The sequence below is a fragment of the Odocoileus virginianus genome, chromosome 26 (genome assembly GCF_023699985.2).
Source record: "Odocoileus virginianus isolate 20LAN1187 ecotype Illinois chromosome 26, Ovbor_1.2, whole genome shotgun sequence".
NCBI lineage: Eukaryota > Metazoa > Chordata > Mammalia > Artiodactyla > Cervidae > Odocoileus > Odocoileus virginianus.
Genome location: NC_069699.1, coordinates 45,802,213 through 45,818,110, shown reverse-complemented (window position 1 = coordinate 45,818,110; position 15,898 = coordinate 45,802,213). Strand labels below are relative to the sequence as shown.

Sequence of the window (15,898 nt, the reverse complement as noted above, 5' to 3'; positions counted from 1 at the left end):
TGGTTCTCTAGCAGTTGACCAGTGGCATTCACATATCTGCTGCTGCTCCTCAGACCCCGCGGTCCGGCCATTCCTCCTCTCCCCTCCCCTCCTACAAAGTCCTTCACCTCCACTGTCGCTGAAGGGCCACTGTTCCAGCCCTGGACTCCTTCCCATCCACGGATGGACACCCTGTGTTACTCATCGTCCAGGGCCCACTCTATCCACGGCATCCACGACATGTGGGGGCCAGTAACTGGGCCTCTGTATGCTTCAAAGCACCCAGGGGCTCCACCGCCCTCCCTCCTCTCTGGAAGCAGAGGTCCCTGCTGGACCCAGCCTGACCCCTGGCTTCATATTCTTTGCTGCAGCAGGCACCGTATGAACACCAGTCCTGCCTAGAAAACTCCCGAGCATCCCAGGCCCAGCCAGTGGGCTCAGAAGCAGCAGAGTTAGGCAGAGCTTGTAGTTTACCACAGGCTCTTTAAGGGCCCAGGCCGTGCACCAGCTCTGGACACAGGCATCTTCTGCTGCCCACCCATCCTGCTCCCTGCTTCCCCATGGGGCCAGGCCCTGGGAGAGCCCTGACTCTTGACTTTGGTCAGAAGCGGCAGGGGTGCGCGGGCACACCTGTTCTCGCACGTGCTCACTCACCTGCACTCTCCCTCTCCCTCTCTTCTGTCAGTCTTACCAGCCTGTTCTACGCTCCTCACCTCTTCTGTTCTCTTTTCTCCTCCTGGCAAGGCCAGGAGGCTGCCCCTCCTTGCTCTTCCTTCCTCTTGGCTTGCCTCCTGCCAAGTACTCTTAAGACAGCAGCTGACTCAGTAGCCATCCTCTTCAGTGGCGTCTGCCCCGGCCACTCTGCCCATGGGCCACCACCATGTCTTGCTTGGCCAGTGTTTTCTGTCTCAGGAGCTGGCATGCCATGCCTGTGTGCTGTACCAAGTTCACACCTGGAGAAGTCCCAGGCAATAGTAGAGGACTTCCCCCCTCAGAGGCTGGCTTGAGAAGTAACCTCCCTTCATGCCATCTGTTTTCGCCCTTCAGCGGTGCCAGCAGCCCCCAGCAGCTGGAGCCTGGATAGCGGAGCCCGAGAGGCCCAGCCCTTCCTGTCTGCCCACACGGGGTGCATCCTGGCCCCCCCAGTGCCTCCCCGAAGCCTGCTGCATGGTAAGAAGACCTCCAGCGGGTCCCCCAGGTAGTCCCCAGTCTCAGATCCTGCTCAGGGGTGAGGGCAGGAGCCCTCCGGGCTGAGAAGACCAGTCGACTCCACTGAGGAAAGAACCCCCCCACCGCAGCCTTGGGGTCAGTGAGGTCTCCAGGTGCAGCAGGTACACTCAGTAAGGCCTTTCTGACCGCGGAGGCTGAAGACGTTGGAAGTGACTGTGCCCAGCGCAAGACTCCCCGGGCTGTCATCGCCCACAGCAGGCAGAGGTCCGCTGCTGTCTGTGGTCTGTCATTCTGTGGGCTCTGATGCGCTCGGACTTCTCCATCTCCTGTGTGGCATGGGTGTCTTTACTCCAGCAGCCTGTGTTTTGGAGAACGTCAGTGAAGAGAGGTTTTCCCGTGGCCACCAGTGCCAAGGGGTCACGGAGACTCCTGTCCGTGCAGTTGGCCCCGGCAGCTCTGCTGTGATGCAGCCCGAGAAGGGCCCAGCTGAGGCTCCGCTTCTGTGTCCTCTGCAGGTCATTACTCCCTACACTTCGACGCCTTCCACCACCCCTTGGGTGACACCCCCCCAGCACTCCCCGCCCGGACCTTGCGCAAGGTAATGTTCTGAGGCGACAGCCCCCAGACTGTGAGGGGAGAGACCCCTGAGGTCTGCCTGCCCTGTTCCTTCCGACAGCCCAGCCTGACAGAAGCTGGGGGTGTCGAGAGACATACTTGGGGTACAGGTGACCCACGTGTCCTAAAACAGACGTGATGGGGGTGGGGAGGTCAGAGGGTCCTGCAGACAGCAACACACAGTACCCAGTGTGTGCGCAAAGAGCAGTGAGAAGCCAGGGTGTAGGTATCAACACACCACAGTTCACAATGTGAGGAAATGTTAACTGTGGGAAGTCGTAGAGCACTTTAAACTGGAGTCCACTCAAAACAAGAAGCATCAGATACCAAACCTTTATGCGAAACTCATTAATTTTTCTGCAAATTGGAAAAGACTGTCACAGATTCTAGCAGCAAAAGGCACTCATCTGGTCCATGGCCCACTAGGGTTCTTTCTGCCCTCCCCGACGGGCCTGCTGACCCAGCCCTTCTGTCTGTGACCCTAGAGCCACAGCCAGAAGCCTGGGACCTGGCTTCATGGGGCACAAAGGCAGGGCCATTTTGGGGCCACAGAAATGCAGGTGATGCTGGGGCTCCATAGGCTTGCTGGGGCCAGGGAGAAGGCAGGGGCTTGCTGACGGCGAAACAAGAAACATGTTGATGTGTTTTAAAGTTCATTAACATAGGAGACTCTTGGTCTTCTCATCCCGTGGCAGGTATGTCAGCCTGTCTGGAAAGAGGGCTTCTCACACTGCCCCCTTCTCTTTCAGTCGCCCCTGCACCCCATCCCAGCCTCCCCAACCAGCCCCCAGTCGGGCCTGGATGGCAGCAACTCCACGCTGTCTGGCAGTGCCAGCAGCGGCGTGTCTTCCCTGAGCGAGAGTAACTTTGGGCACTCCTCGGAGGCCCCTCCTCGAACCGACACCATGGACTCCATGCCAAGCCAGGCCTGGAACGCCGACGAAGATCTTGAGCCACCCTACCTCCCCGTCCACTACAGCCTCTCCGAGTCCGCCGTCCTGGACTCCATCAAGGCCCAGCCGTGCCGAAGCCACTCGGCCCCGGGATGTGTCATCCCTCAGGACCCCATGGACCCGCCTGCGCTGCCACCCAAGCCCTACCACCCCCGCCTGCCAGCCCTGGAGCATGACGAGGGTGTGCTGCTGCGAGAGGAGGCGGAGAGGCCTCGGGCCCTGCATCGCAAGGCCTCGCTGCCTCCCGGGAGCACCAAGGAAGAGCAGGCACGCATGGCCTGGGAGCACAGCCGAGGGGAACAGTGAGGGGCAGGGAGGCAGCTGGGACATCACCGTCAGTGAGCGGCTTGCCCAACCACCCTGGGTCAGAAAAGCAAGTCCCCCCGCAGAGAGTCCGAGAGGCCTGGCACTCAGGAGAGAACCGCCCCAAGTCTACGTTCTTCTACTGCCGTGAACTCGTGTGTTGCCATGTGCAGAGGCCACAGCAGCATGAAGGGTTGTGGCTTCTCTTTTTATTTCATTTTCTACATTTCCATTTCTATGGGTTTTCCTCTTTCCTTTGTGCAGTAGATGCTGTCTTCCTCCTGCAGTTTCAGACCACATGGAGCTAGATGGAGGTACTGCACCACAGAACCGCTTTGCAGCTTCGTGGGGCCCCTGGGGCAGGAGCCCAGGCCCTCCCCCCAGGGCAGCAATGCACAGAATGGAAATTGCACTAGGGACCTCTTCCTTTGCTGCGTAGACAGAAGAGCTCATGGTTGTATTCAGGGATTGCAGGGACCTCGTGGACTATGTCACAGGTGGACAAGGGGGCTACAAGCCATTTTGCACAAATGCCTGCCCACCTGCTCTTCCATCCAGGAGTGTGCCCGAGGGGCTGGCGAGGCCAACCTGCCGGCACAGGCATGGGACAGCCTAACTGCACGCCCAGGGTGCACTGCCAGGCTTCCGTGGGCCAGCCCTGCCTCCTCCTCTACTTTGGATTTCCCATCCATCGTTTTTATTTCTGACCCTTCCCTCCCCTCCACTCTTAACATACCCCATGCCCTGCAGGAGGCCCGTGGTACATGGATCTGCAGTGGTCGTCTCCTAGCCTCTGGAGCTTGAGTGGGGGTTGGAGCCAGAGGGACTACCCTCACCATCTTCCTCCCCGGGCCCGGGCAGCCATGTGTTGAGAGACAAGCTGATAGAGGAGTGAGGCTGGGGTGTGGCAGGGCCGGAAATCCTCTGAGCTTTCAGAAGTGGCCAGCACGCCTGTCCTCCAGCTCCTGAATCAGGGATTTTCAGCACTACCTCTGAGCAGCGGGGTGGCTGCCCAGCCAGGCTCCGAAGGCCTGAGAACTTGCAATCAGGTTCAGCAAGCTCCTGGGTAAAAAGGGCAGTTAGCAAGGAGGGGGGACTCCTCCTAGAAGCAGAAAGCCACGCAGGTTGAATTATCCCCTCCCAGTAGCCAAGTGCACGATCCCAGCTCCAGGCCCATGGGACCACCACTCAGGGTTCAGGGCGAGCAGGAGGGCAGTTTCTCCAGCCTCCGCAGTCTGTTGGACAGAAGGCAGTGGTGTCTTTATAGGAAGCTTTCAGGTCAGGGCACTGATTTTCCTCTTGGTTTATTAGTTGGGGGAATAGGGTGGGGTGGCAATAGTATTTTACCAGGGTGCTTCTAAGTTACTTTTAAAAACTTTACAAAAACATTTATTTGCTTGAGTTCACAACTTGACAGTCACAAGGCTGCCTTCTCCTCGTTGAGCAGGTACGTTCTCCCTTAGTTCCTCTTCCACTGGCCCATCTGACTTCCCTGGTTAGGGTGTCTTTCACTTGTAAACAAATGCCAACTTAAACGTTTAACAGGAATGCCAGCAAGTAATTTATGAGCTAAGATGGGGGGCCACGTTACCTTCAGGGAGTCTGGGAGTATTTTATCACCAGTGTGGGTCCTTTCTGATACTTGAAGGGTGACTCCAAGCAGAGTGGGTCAGTCCAGTCAGGCCTGAACCGTCTGGTGTCCCCAAGTGTAACAGTCGGGGACTAGCTTTGGATTTCTTAGATAGTTCATATTTTAGGTTTTGGGGCACTCCTGAACCTCAGTCCTTGGACAAGGCAGTCCTCATGTAAGAACACCTTCCTTCTCCACCTGGGGGCATGGGAGGGTAGAGAGGGGAGTGTGGGTTCGTTTGGTCTTGCCTTCTACAGGGTGAGTCAGGTTTGTTTTCCCTCTCCATTTTCCCAAATTCAATGAAAAGGACATATTCCAAATCCCTTTCCTTGGAGAATCAGCCAGTCTGAAGGGAAGTGGGAGGCCAGAGATGAGAATTCTCTGAAAAGATTGTGAAATACTGATTTTCATTCTTTCAAGCTTATTTGTAAATACTTATTTGAATGCTGTGTATTTGTACAGGAATTTGAGCAAAAAATGTATAGAGTGTGCTGTCCAATTGGTATTCAGCCCTATAAATGTGTTTTTAACCTCTGGCATTCTGTGCTTATTTAAAATAAGAAAACTTCTAACCATTTCTTTTGTGTATTTATGTTTAAAATAAGAAGTGACTTAATGGTCTTACCTGTATCAGAAAGCAAAGTTAAAAGAAAAAAAAAATTTGTACTAGTGTCCCAAAAAAGTATTTTACTGTATATATTGTGGTAGCATGTTCTCAATCCAGCAAGTAATGTGAAATTTTAGATGTAAATATCTGCCACTTGCCTTCCCCCGTTTCCCCACTCCCTTGACTGCTGTTATGTGAATTAAAGATGAATTCCTGATACTGACCCACTGACTTCACTGACTGGGAGGGAGCAGCGCAAAGTGCCCCCTCCAACCCTTGCCGCTGGGCTCCAAGCCCTTTCAGCCCCATAGAAATCTCTTCTCCGTCCTGAGCACAGAGCCAACCTTTCCCACGTCCGGCCTTCAAGCACAGGGAGCCAAGACTTGCACCGGGAAGGAGGGCAGCCGAGGGCCCAGAGCGCTCAGCTAGAAAGCAAGAGAGCGAGGACCAGCCGCCTTGGCCAGGCTCCCGAGGCTTGTGAGTAAAAGGGTGAAGAAGGGGTCTTCCTGGCGGGGGGGGGGGCAAACCTCCGACGCAGCCAATCTCCCAAATAAGGCGGGATGCTTCCGATCTCAAAGCCAGGCAACCAGTCCGGGCCCGGGCGCCCCTCTGAGCTCTGGGAAGACAGCCTGGAGGGGAGCCCCTCCTACGGGCAACCCCTCCTACCCAACATCTGTCCACCCCGACCGGGTCCTCCTGTCGACCTGTCGGAGCAATCCGGACTCTCCTCAGCGGTTCCCCAAAGGCTGGTTCCCCAGCCCCCGTGGTCCCTTAAGAAAAAGGAAAGAAATCTCTTCAGAGCCTTGCCTGCGGCCTGCCGCCCTCCCTGCCTGTTGGGTTGCGGCTGACCACAGAGCCCCTGACCTGCACCACGAGTCGGGACCAGAGCGGAGAAGTCCGTGGGCTTCTTCGGGAGGACTTGGGGCCCAAAACAGTACACAGAGCAACTGAGCAAACGAGGGGCAGCAACCGAATCCCACTCCAGCCTGCGGCGCTCTAGCTCGGCCACAGCCTCTACCCCTACCAAAGATGGCGACTGAGCCGCTTCCGCCGCCTCTGCGGCCGCTTCCTGCGAGCAGCCCCGGTTCAATCAGCGGTCGACAACTGTCTAGGGCGGAGGGCGGGCGATGCCACCAGCCAATAAGAAAGGGTAGCGTGGAGCCGCTCTTGTGGGCTCCGAGGCGCGTGGACCAATGGGGGAACGGTGTGTGGGAGCGCGTGGGGGGGCGCCAGCCAATAGGGACCCACGGCGCGCGGCCGGGACCTGGGGGCTGTTTCGCACGGCGGGCGCGGTTCAGTCCGGCGAAGGCGGCGGCGGCGGCGGGTGGTGGAGGATGTGGGCCACGCACGGGCTGGCCGTGGCGCTGGCTCTGAGCGTGCTGCCGGCCAGCCGGGCGCTGCGGCCGGGTGACTGCGAAGGTAAGGCGGAGTTGGGGGTCCGAGCGCTGTGGCCGGCCTGGCGGCGGCGCTGAACCCAACCAAACCACCAGAAGGCTGAGAGGCTGGGGCTAATGCGGGCGGGGGCGGCCGGCCCCAGCGGGGTCTGCGAGAGGAGGGACCAACGCCGAGTCTAGAAAACATTTCCTGGGCCTAAAAAACATTGTTCCGACGAGAACGTTAGGACTAGATCGTACAGACAATTTGGCCTGAAACTGAGATAACGCCGGAGTTTTGGTCCTTTACCATCACTGGGCAGAGGCTCCTGGGAGCGGTTCTGGCCCAGGTTGGGGAGTCTTGAGGGCCGCCCGTGGTCACAGCGCCTGGTGTGATAGGGTTGCAAAGATTCATGTTGCGGTTCGGTGTTGCACTTGGAAATGAGTAGCATTTGCATCGTTTTTTTCTCTTCGGCCTCTAGTTTGTCCATTTATGAGGTCACAGTGAGCCTAGCTCAAGGACACGTGTTCAATCTCGGTTTAAACTTTATGGAAAGCAGGGAGGGGCCATTTGTGGGTCATTAGGTGATGCTCGTTCCCCGCATCCCCTGGGTGTACTCGGGGACCCAGCAACCCGGAGCACGGTTCTGTCTACCTGTGGGCACCCGAGAAAATCCGGTGGTAGAAAAACTCCCCTTTCTCCGTGTCTCCTATTTAAAATTGCTGCTGGAGTTCCCGCCTGATGAATTGGCCTGCAATTTGGTGATGACTGGAGCATCTTCCTTCTTTCTCTTTTCCAGTTTGTATTTCTTATCTGGGAAGATTTTACCAGGACCTCAAAGACAGAGATGTCACATTCTCTCCAGCCTCTATTGAAAAAGAACTTACAAAGTTCTGCCGGGAAGCTAGAGGCAAAGAGAATCGGTTGGTAAGTAGATGTTTGGCCCTCCCCAGGCTGGCCCTTGCCAGCGTTTTAAGTATCCACTTCCCAGGCCTGGAAGTACAAGACCCCGCCCACTTGTCTATTGAGGAGGCCAGCTGTTCCTGTCATTGAACTAATGTGGGTCTGAAGTGCTTTCTGTATTCGGCCATTGGGATGTTATTCTCTTAGTGTTAATTAAGCACCTACTGTGTGCTGGACACCGGAAATATCAGGGGAGACTAGTGACAGGCAAATGATGCAGTGGGTTGCAAGTTGTGCAGAAAATGGACCAGGAGGGTATGGTAGAGAGGGTAGGCACTAACTTAGACAGTAGTCAAGAATTTTTCTGAGACAGGGTCATCATTATGGAGGGGGAAAGAACATTACAGGCAGAGGGAACAGCCAATGTGAGTGCCCAGAGGCCAGAACAATCTTGCATGAGCGAGGACCAGTAATAATGATGACGGAATGGGCACAGGGGAGGCTAGGGCTGAATTAAGGACAAGAGCCCTAATGAAACAATAGTTTTGGTAACCTCAGCTTCCCTGGCAGTCTCTGGTTTGTCTTTCTGTTTAAAGGTTTGAACCTTGGTGACTTAAATTCATCTGGTGGCTGTCAGCTCTGGGACCAAGTGTGTACTAAGAGCCTGGGGTTTATGCTGAATCTGACTGCCAGTACAGGTGGGGCGTGGGAAAATGAGGTCCTGGCAGAGACAGAAGATGTGTGCCTTGGAGGAGATAGCTCTCAAGGGGCACCTCCTGAAGGCCATTGTCCTTTCTTGCCACAGTGCTACTACATTGGGGCCACAGAGGATGCAGCCACCAAGATCATCAACGAGGTGTCCAAGCCCCTGTCCCACCACATCCCTGTGGAGAAGATCTGTGAGAAGCTCAAGAAGAAAGACAGTCAGATCTGTGAACTGAAGTATGGTGAGTGTGGCATTATTTAACCAACACTGAATCCTCTCTCTGCTCAGGCATTAATGAAGTGTACTTTCTAGCGGGGGAAGGCAGGTGATAAACTAGAAACTTCATGAATGAGTTACGTAGCAAGGTTGGTGGTGGTAAATGGGCAGGGGCACAGACTCAACCTTGCATCCTGGTGGGTGGAGGTCAGAAGAGGCCTCAGTGAAAGTGCCAGTTGCTCAGTCGTGTCTGATGCTTTGCCACCCCATGGACTGTACAGGCCAGAATACTGGAGTGGGTACCTTTCCCTTCTCCAGGGGCTCTTCCCAACCCAGGGATCAAACCCAGGTCTCCCGCATTGCAGGCGGATTCTTTACCAGCTGAGCTCACACAAGGGGAGCCCAAGAATACTGGAGTGGGTAGCCTATTTCTCCTCCAGCAGATCTGCCCAACCCAGGAGTCAGACTGGGGTCTCCTGCATTGCAGGTGGCTTCTTTACCAACTGAGCTGTCAGGGAAGCCCAGGAGGTGACATTTCAATAGACTTTGAAAAGGAAGTGGGGGATTAGCCACTGGCACAGCTAAGGGAAGAGCATTAGAGGCGGATGCAAAGGCAGCCAGTGCCATGATGGGTGGGCAGATCATAGAGGCCCTTGCATGTTGGTGAAGATTTGGGTTTTAGTCTGAGGGAAGATGAGAATGTTGGGATTTGAGCAGAGAAGGGATGTTGTCTGACTTGGCTTTAACAGGCTTGTCCTGACTGCACACTCTGAAGGCTGAGTGACTTTTACTATTTTGAAAAGAACAGCTGTGTCCCAACAGGAAAGCCTAAGGTTATGGGCACACAGCATCTCTTTTGCCGAAGAAGTATCCAGTGGGAAAAACAGTTCAGGTCTTCAGAAGTAATCGGGTCGAGGAAGAGTTGTTCTCTTCCATAAGACTTAGACAGCACCAGCATGTTTTACCATGAATTGAGTGTCCCAAGGCCTGCGTTTTACCCTTTTGTGTCAAGGATAACTTGTCTTCTGAGAGTGATCCTAGTTCAGTGCTTCTGGCACAGGTCTCTCTGTGATCACAGGTGGTCATGGAGAGTAAGCTCCTAACTCAAGAGCCCAACCAGGGTCTGTGTTGGGAAACTGAGGCCAGGGGGTCTGTCTGCTCTCTCGCCCTAGAACTCATTCTCCAGTGCCGTGAGCTCTACCATGACTGTTTAGTAAGAGGCACTTGGCGTGGGCGCCATCTTCCTCCTAGAAGGTTCCTTCTGTAAGGACCACATGGCCTCGATGTGTCCCTGCTGACACCTGCATGCGTATCTCCCCTACAGTCAGTAGGTCTGCTTGTTTTAAGTGACAGTTTGGCTGTGCAAGGACTGTTGGGGTCCACAGTTGCTCCGACCCAGCTGGTTATTCTCCCTGCTCTCTCCTCCAGACAAACAGATTGATCTGAGCACAGTGGACCTGAAGAAGCTCCGAGTTAAAGAGCTAAAGAAGATCCTGGACGACTGGGGGGAGACATGCAAAGGCTGTGCGGAAAAGTCTGACTACATCCGGAAGATTAATGAACTGATGCCTAAATATGCTCCCAAGGCAGCTAGTTCACGGACTGATTTGTAGTCGGCTCGATCCCTGCTGCTCCTGAGGGGGCAAACACTTCATTTGTGTCTACCCCAAACAGCCTTTTTGTAATTTATTTTTTAGGCAGGCTCCTGACAAAGTCAGGTGTGAAGCCTGGAGCTTTCCTGATGATGCTGGGTCTACAGCGTCCCCTTGGGGGAGATTCACTTTGTTCTGTTGCCGATTTACTCTAGGACTTCAAAGTATGTCTGGGATTTTTTTATTAAAGGAAGAAAATTTCTAGCTGTCCTTGAAGAATTAAAGTGAATACTGAAATAGGGTTTTACCCATAATGAAGATTTCACCGGTTTATGCTTTCCGGTTTACAAAGAGTCTTCAGGTATATTCAAATTTGTCCTTCAACCACCAGTCAGTGCTGGGATGCCAGGACAGGACAGGGGCCTGTGGGGCTCTGCAAGAGTGGAGGGGTTCTCAGGGAGGAGGTGGGGCTTGATACCCCTGGCCCACAGGAACTGTCTAGAGATGGGGCTGGGTTGCAAGCAAGACTGAGGTTTAATGCAGTTTCCTGCAACGATGACGTCAATAACTGAGTATGTTCAGTACTGTCACATTTCTGAAGCTACTCATGGCCTGGCTACCTCCATCAGTCACTGTCCAGATCTGGCCATCTACTTGCGCAGCTCAGTTTGTGGGTCCACTGTCAACCCTAAGCCTCTGGTACCTAGTTGGAGTTTTCCAAGACTGGCAGGAGTTGGTTTGTACAACGAGCCAGTGAGAGGCTGTCTTTTGCCTTTGTTTACCCAAGATAAGCCTAACAGTTGAAGTCTTGAGAGGGTGGCCCTGGAGTCTGGTTTTTTAGTTGCTTTTTTGGGGGTTGGTGCGTGGGAAACCCAATGAGCAGCATGAACTGTGACTCGGTGGAGATACCTCTGCTGCTCATGACCACCACAAGGGAAGGACTAAGAAACAGTGCTTCCTTGCTCTGACCTCAGGTCACATCATTTGTGCAGTTCCTAAATTCAGATTGCCGACGTAAAGGGCCCCCTCAGCCGTCTGTGGGGTCCACTAATGGCTGGGAGCAGCAGGCCCATAATTTTCATGTCTGAGAAAAGAAAGAATGCACCTCTTAGGCCAGGTGTTTCTTATTTTGAGGAATTAGATGGGCTGTTATGGTCAAGGTTTTCTGAGCCCCTGAAAGGTGTTGAGGAAATGCATGACTGGAACCAGAAATCTAGTAGATGGAGCTGTTTCAACCTAGCAGCTGTGTTCTGGTGGCCTCTGTGTCCTGCAGGCTACACCAAACAGGGAAGACAGCCCAACTGCTACCCGAGGGCGACCCCCATGGATATCTTTAAAAGGGTTAACTCCTTTCTGGAAGTTGCCTAGGAGGAGACCTGGAACGTTAACAGGTGTTTCTTGTAAGACTCTTAATCTAGTGCACCTGCGTTAGCGGCTGTAGGCGCTCCTCGCAAAGGCTTCTGGTCGTGGGAGGACGGGAGACGCGCATGCGCTCTTCCCCACGCCACGGTTTGTGTGGCTTAAGTTGGGTCAGGTTCTGTGAAGCCTCCGGTTAGCTCTCCATGGAAAATGAAAGCCTCCCTGAGGGGGCTTGGCACCCGAACAGATTTCCCCTTCATGTCACCACCATGGAGGTGGATACGTGAGCACTCGCCAGGGAGAGGTAAGCGTGGCAAACTGGGTAACCGCTGGGTTCGGCCTTCTCTTCGCCCTTGGTTCCGTGACCCTGCTCTTACAGCCCTCTGTACTCGAATGCCCAAGCGGAGGGTGGGCCCTGTTGCTGTAAGGAGCCTGTTCCCACCCTAGAAACCACAGGTTTTGTATTTCTGTGCCCAGCCAGGGACCCAACAGGTCTCACCGTCTGGGTGCATAGACACGATTCTCAAGGCCTTTCGGGGGTGCTGCCACAAGTGAACCTGAACGCAGGGGATACTCGAGATACGGGGTGTGGGTTCGGGTTGTTAATGCTGGACCCAGTCAGTAGATGCCAAGGCAGGGCTTGGGGGTGGTCACCCAAACCTAGTCCTGGGATTGAGGGAATGTCCCATAAAGTTCAAGGCCTGGCACACCCGCGCCTGCGAGGCCTCTAGCCAGGAGACCGAGGCTTCTGTCCCTCTCCAGAGTTCAGTTTCTGTGGAGCCCCGGGCCTCGTACACCCCAGCCGCACGGTGGCGCCAGAGCTCACAGTGCGGGCGGGTTCGCCCGCTAGCCACAGGGTCACGTGGTACGGGCGGCGCGGCCCGATGACGCACGCCCGGCGCGGCCCCCGCCCCGCCCACCATGGGGGTCACGTGGCAGGCCGGCGCAGCCTGATAACGCGGCTCCCAGGCAGTCAGCGCAACTCCCGCCCCGCCCCGTCGCCGCGCCGAGTCCTTTTGTCCAAGATGGCGGCGCCGGGGGCGCTGCCTCCTCGGCCGCCGCCGCCGCCGCTGTGAGGGGCCTGCGGGCCGCCCGCCCGCCAGCCGCGCCGGCGCCATGAAGAGGCAGAGCGAGCGAGACTCCAGCCCGAGCGGGCGCGGCTCGTCATCGTCGGCCAAGCGGCCGCGGGAGCGCGAACGGGAGGCGGAGGCGGGCGGGCGGCGGGCGGCGCACAAGGCCTCGGGCGGCGCCAAGCACCCCGTTCCGACGCGGGCTCGCGACAAACCTCGCGGTAGCGGGGGCAGCGGCGGTGGGCATCGCGACGGCCGAGGCGCCGGGGACGCGAATCACCGTGCGAGCAGCGGCCGCTCCTCGGGCTCGGGCGCCGGCGGCGGGGGACGCGGTGGCAAGGCCTCAGGGGACCCAGGCGCTTCGGGCGCGTCGCCCCGCGCATCTCCGCTACCGCCACCTCCGCCGCCGCCCGGGGCCGAGCCCACGGGTCCCGGCTCCTCAGCGGCTGCACCCGAGTACAAGACGTTGCTCATCAGCAGCCTGAGCCCCGCGCTGCCCGCCGAGCACCTCGAAGATCGGCTCTTCCACCAGTTCAAGCGCTTCGGCGAGATCAGCCTGCGCCTGTCGCACACGCCTGAGCTGGGCCGCGTGGCCTACGTGAACTTCCGGCACCCGCAGGACGCGCGTGAGGCCCGCCAGCACGCCTTGGCCCGCCAGCTGCTGCTCTACGACCGCCCGCTCAAGGTGGAGCCCGTGTACCTGCGAGGCGGCGGCGGCGGCGGCGGGAGCAGCCGGCGAAGCAGCAGCAGCAGCGCCGCCGCCTCCACTCCGCCCCCGGGCCCGCCCGCGCCCGCCGATCCGCTCGGCTACCTCCCGCTGCACGGCGGCTACCAGTACAAGCAGCGTTCGCTGTCCCCGGTTGCCGCCCCTCCGCTGCGGGAGCCCCGCGCCCGCCACGCTGCCGCAGCCTTTGCTCTGGATGCGGCAGCCGCCGCCGCCGCTGTAGGCCTGTCTCGGGAGCGGGCCTTGGACTACTACGGGCTGTATGACGACCGCGGGCGACCCTACGGCTACCCGGCCGTGTGCGAAGAGGACCTGATGCCCGAGGATGACCAGCGTGCCACGCGCAACCTCTTTATTGGGAACCTGGACCACAGCGTATCAGAGGTGGAGCTGCGACGGGCTTTCGAGAAGTACGGCATCATTGAGGAGGTGGTCATCAAGAGACCCGCCCGTGGGCAGGGCGGTGCGTATGCCTTCCTGAAGTTCCAGAACCTGGACATGGCCCACCGGGCCAAGGTGGGCATGTCGGGTCGGGTGATAGGCCGCAATCCCATTAAGATAGGGTACGGCAAGGCCAACCCCACTACGCGCCTCTGGGTGGGTGGCTTGGGACCTAACACCTCACTGGCGGCTCTGGCCCGGGAGTTTGACCGTTTTGGGAGCATTCGGACCATTGATCATGTCAAGGGAGATAGCTTTGCCTACATCCAGTACGAGAGTTTGGACGCTGCCCAGGCCGCCTGTGCTAAAATGAGGGGCTTTCCCTTGGGGGGTCCGGACCGCAGGCTGCGCGTGGATTTTGCCAAAGCAGAGGAGACTCGGTATCCCCAGCAGTACCAGCCCTCCCCCCTCCCTGTGCACTATGAGCTGCTCCCAGACGGGTACACCCGGCACCGGAACCTGGATGCCGACCTGCGGGTGCGGGACAGGACCCCTCCACACCTCCTGTACTCAGATCGAGAGCGGACCTTTTTGGAAGGGGACTGGACCAGCCCCAGTAAAAGCTCTGACCGCCGAAACAGCCTTGAGGGCTATAGCCGCTCAGTGCGCAGCCGGAGTGGTGAGCGCTGGGGAGGAGATGGGGACCGGGGCCTGCCCAAGGCCTGGGAGGACAGGCGGAAGCGTCGGAGCCTCTCCAGTGATCGCGGAAGGGCCACCCACTCCCCTTATGAGGAACGGAGCAGGACCAAGGGTGGTGGGCAGCCTGCGGACCGAGGCTCCGACCGCACCCCGGAGCGTGGCCGCAAGGAAAACCATTCCAGTGAAGGGACCAAGGAGTCCGGTAGCAACTCCCTCAGCAACAGCCGACACGGGGCGGAGGAGCGGGGCCACCACCACCACCACGAGGCTCCCGACTCTTCCCACGGGAAGAAGACCCGAGAGAGCGAGCGCAATCACCGGACCACTGAGGCCGAGCCCAAGCCTCTGGAAGAGCCAAAACACGAGACCAAAAAGCTCAAGAGTCTCTCAGAGTATGCCCAGACGCTGCAGCTGGGTTGGAACGGGCTCCTGGTGTTGAAAAACAGCTGCTTCCCAACATCTATGCACATCCTAGAGGGGGACCAGGGGGTGATCAGCAGTCTCCTCAAAGACCATACTTCCGGGAGTAAGTTGACCCAGCTGAAGATTGCCCAGCGCCTTCGCCTGGACCAGCCCAAGCTCGATGAGGTCACGAGACGCATCAAGCAGGGGAGCCCCAACGGCTACGCAGTGCTCCTGGCCACCCAGGCGGCCCCCGGCGGGCCCGGCTCCGAGGGGACGCCCGCGGTGGAGCCTGGCCTACAGAGGCGGCTTCTCAGGAACCTGGTCTCCTACTTGAAACAGAAGCAGGCTGCAGGGGTGATCAGCCTGCCAGTGGGTGGATCCAAGGGCAGAGACAGCACAGGCATGCTCTACGCCTTCCCACCCTGTGACTTCTCACAGCAGTACCTCCAGTCAGCACTGAGGACATTGGGCAAGCTAGAGGAAGAGCACATGGTGATAGTTATAGTGAGAGACACAGCCTAGCCCAGACCTGGCCTTTGCAGCCTGTTCGTCACTAAAGCAGTTATTTTAAAATCTGACCACCGCCGCCCTGCACCCCCTGGCCCATCTTACACCCTTGATTTGAATTCTCTGCTGGGTTACCCTGTTTCATTTGGTAGGGGACCAAAGTCCTATCTCCCCATCAAAAACTAAGTTCTTAGTTTTGGGTTTTTTGTTTTTTTTTTTTTTTTTTCTTTTTACCGTGATGAGAAGGGACTCCTGTCATGTTGGCTTCTAGTGTATGAAATACTGTCTGCTGTGTTCTGTATTTTTTTATTTTTTGACTAACTGTATGGAAAATTGTCAGTAAAGCCTTTGTCAGAGGATGGATTTTTAATCCTGTTCAGAGTCCTGGTTTAATCACATGATTTTCTCAAAGGATGGAAGACTGTCCCCCGCTGCCTGCACACATGCCTTCCGTCATCTTTCCACTGCCGGCGGGCATGTCCCCCAGCCCTGCTGCATTGGTGCCTGTCAGCCCCCAGCTCCATTCACAGGCGTTTCTAATTTGGGCTGAGAGCAAGTGAGTTTCATTTCAGACCCTGCCATGCCAGTCTCCACAGGGCCCATTGCACAGGAAGGGGTTAAGCCTAAGTCTAGCCAGCCGCTGTGGTAGTTATTGTTTTCCTGCCATGAACAATGTGTGTGTCCGTTAGATTGAACAAAGCACCT

General features: G+C 56.8%; 3 protein-coding genes across 10 annotated transcripts in view; all 3 read left to right on the top strand.

Annotated features, from left to right (window-relative positions):
- Positions 1–5,474, top strand: part of DOCK3 (dedicator of cytokinesis 3) — a 263,108-nt gene extending 257,634 nt beyond the window's left edge. For 7 of the 8 annotated variants that reach the window (XM_070456013.1, XM_070456012.1, XM_070456015.1 and 4 more), the window contains 3 exons: positions 1,027–1,149; positions 1,665–1,747; positions 2,514–5,474. In XM_070456013.1, coding sequence (XP_070312114.1) covers positions 1,027–1,149; positions 1,665–1,747; positions 2,514–3,023 — 716 coding nt within the window. In that variant the 3' untranslated portion in view covers positions 3,024–5,474. The remainder of the gene's footprint in view (positions 1–1,026; positions 1,150–1,664; positions 1,748–2,513) is intronic. The other variant, XM_070456016.1, reaches the window with a different exon arrangement.
- A 1,076-nt stretch (positions 5,475–6,550) lies between these two features.
- MANF (mesencephalic astrocyte derived neurotrophic factor) lies at positions 6,551–10,318 on the top strand. The gene is made up of 4 exons (XM_020876112.2): positions 6,551–6,676; positions 7,431–7,558; positions 8,340–8,481; positions 9,885–10,318. Exons 1-4 carry the CDS (start codon positions 6,592–6,594, stop codon positions 10,067–10,069), a joined length of 540 nt encoding a protein of 179 aa, XP_020731771.1. The 5' UTR covers positions 6,551–6,591; the 3' UTR covers positions 10,070–10,318.
- Positions 10,319–12,389: 2,071 nt separating this feature from the next.
- On the top strand, positions 12,390–15,568 carry RBM15B (RNA binding motif protein 15B). Its single transcript, XM_020876090.2, has one exon. The coding sequence runs from the start codon at positions 12,524–12,526 to the stop codon at positions 15,206–15,208; it is 2,685 nt and encodes an 894-aa protein (XP_020731749.1). The 5' UTR covers positions 12,390–12,523; the 3' UTR covers positions 15,209–15,568.
- Positions 15,569–15,898: the final 330 nt, after the last annotated feature.

Excerpts from the sequence above, each read along its gene's own strand:
- RBM15B (XM_020876090.2), top strand. The coding sequence starts at position 12,524 with ATGAAGAGGCAGAGCGAGCGAGACTCCAGCCCGAGCGGGCGCGGCTCG.
- MANF (XM_020876112.2), top strand. The coding sequence starts at position 6,592 with ATGTGGGCCACGCACGGGCTGGCCGTGGCGCTGGCTCTGAGCGTGCTG. Across the intron at positions 6,677-7,430 it reads GCGGCCGGGTGACTGCGAAG|TTTGTATTTCTTATCTGGGA; the intron begins GTAAGGCGGAGT and ends TCTCTTTTCCAG. Across the intron at positions 8,482-9,884 it reads GATCTGTGAACTGAAGTATG|ACAAACAGATTGATCTGAGC; the intron begins GTGAGTGTGGCA and ends TCTCTCCTCCAG.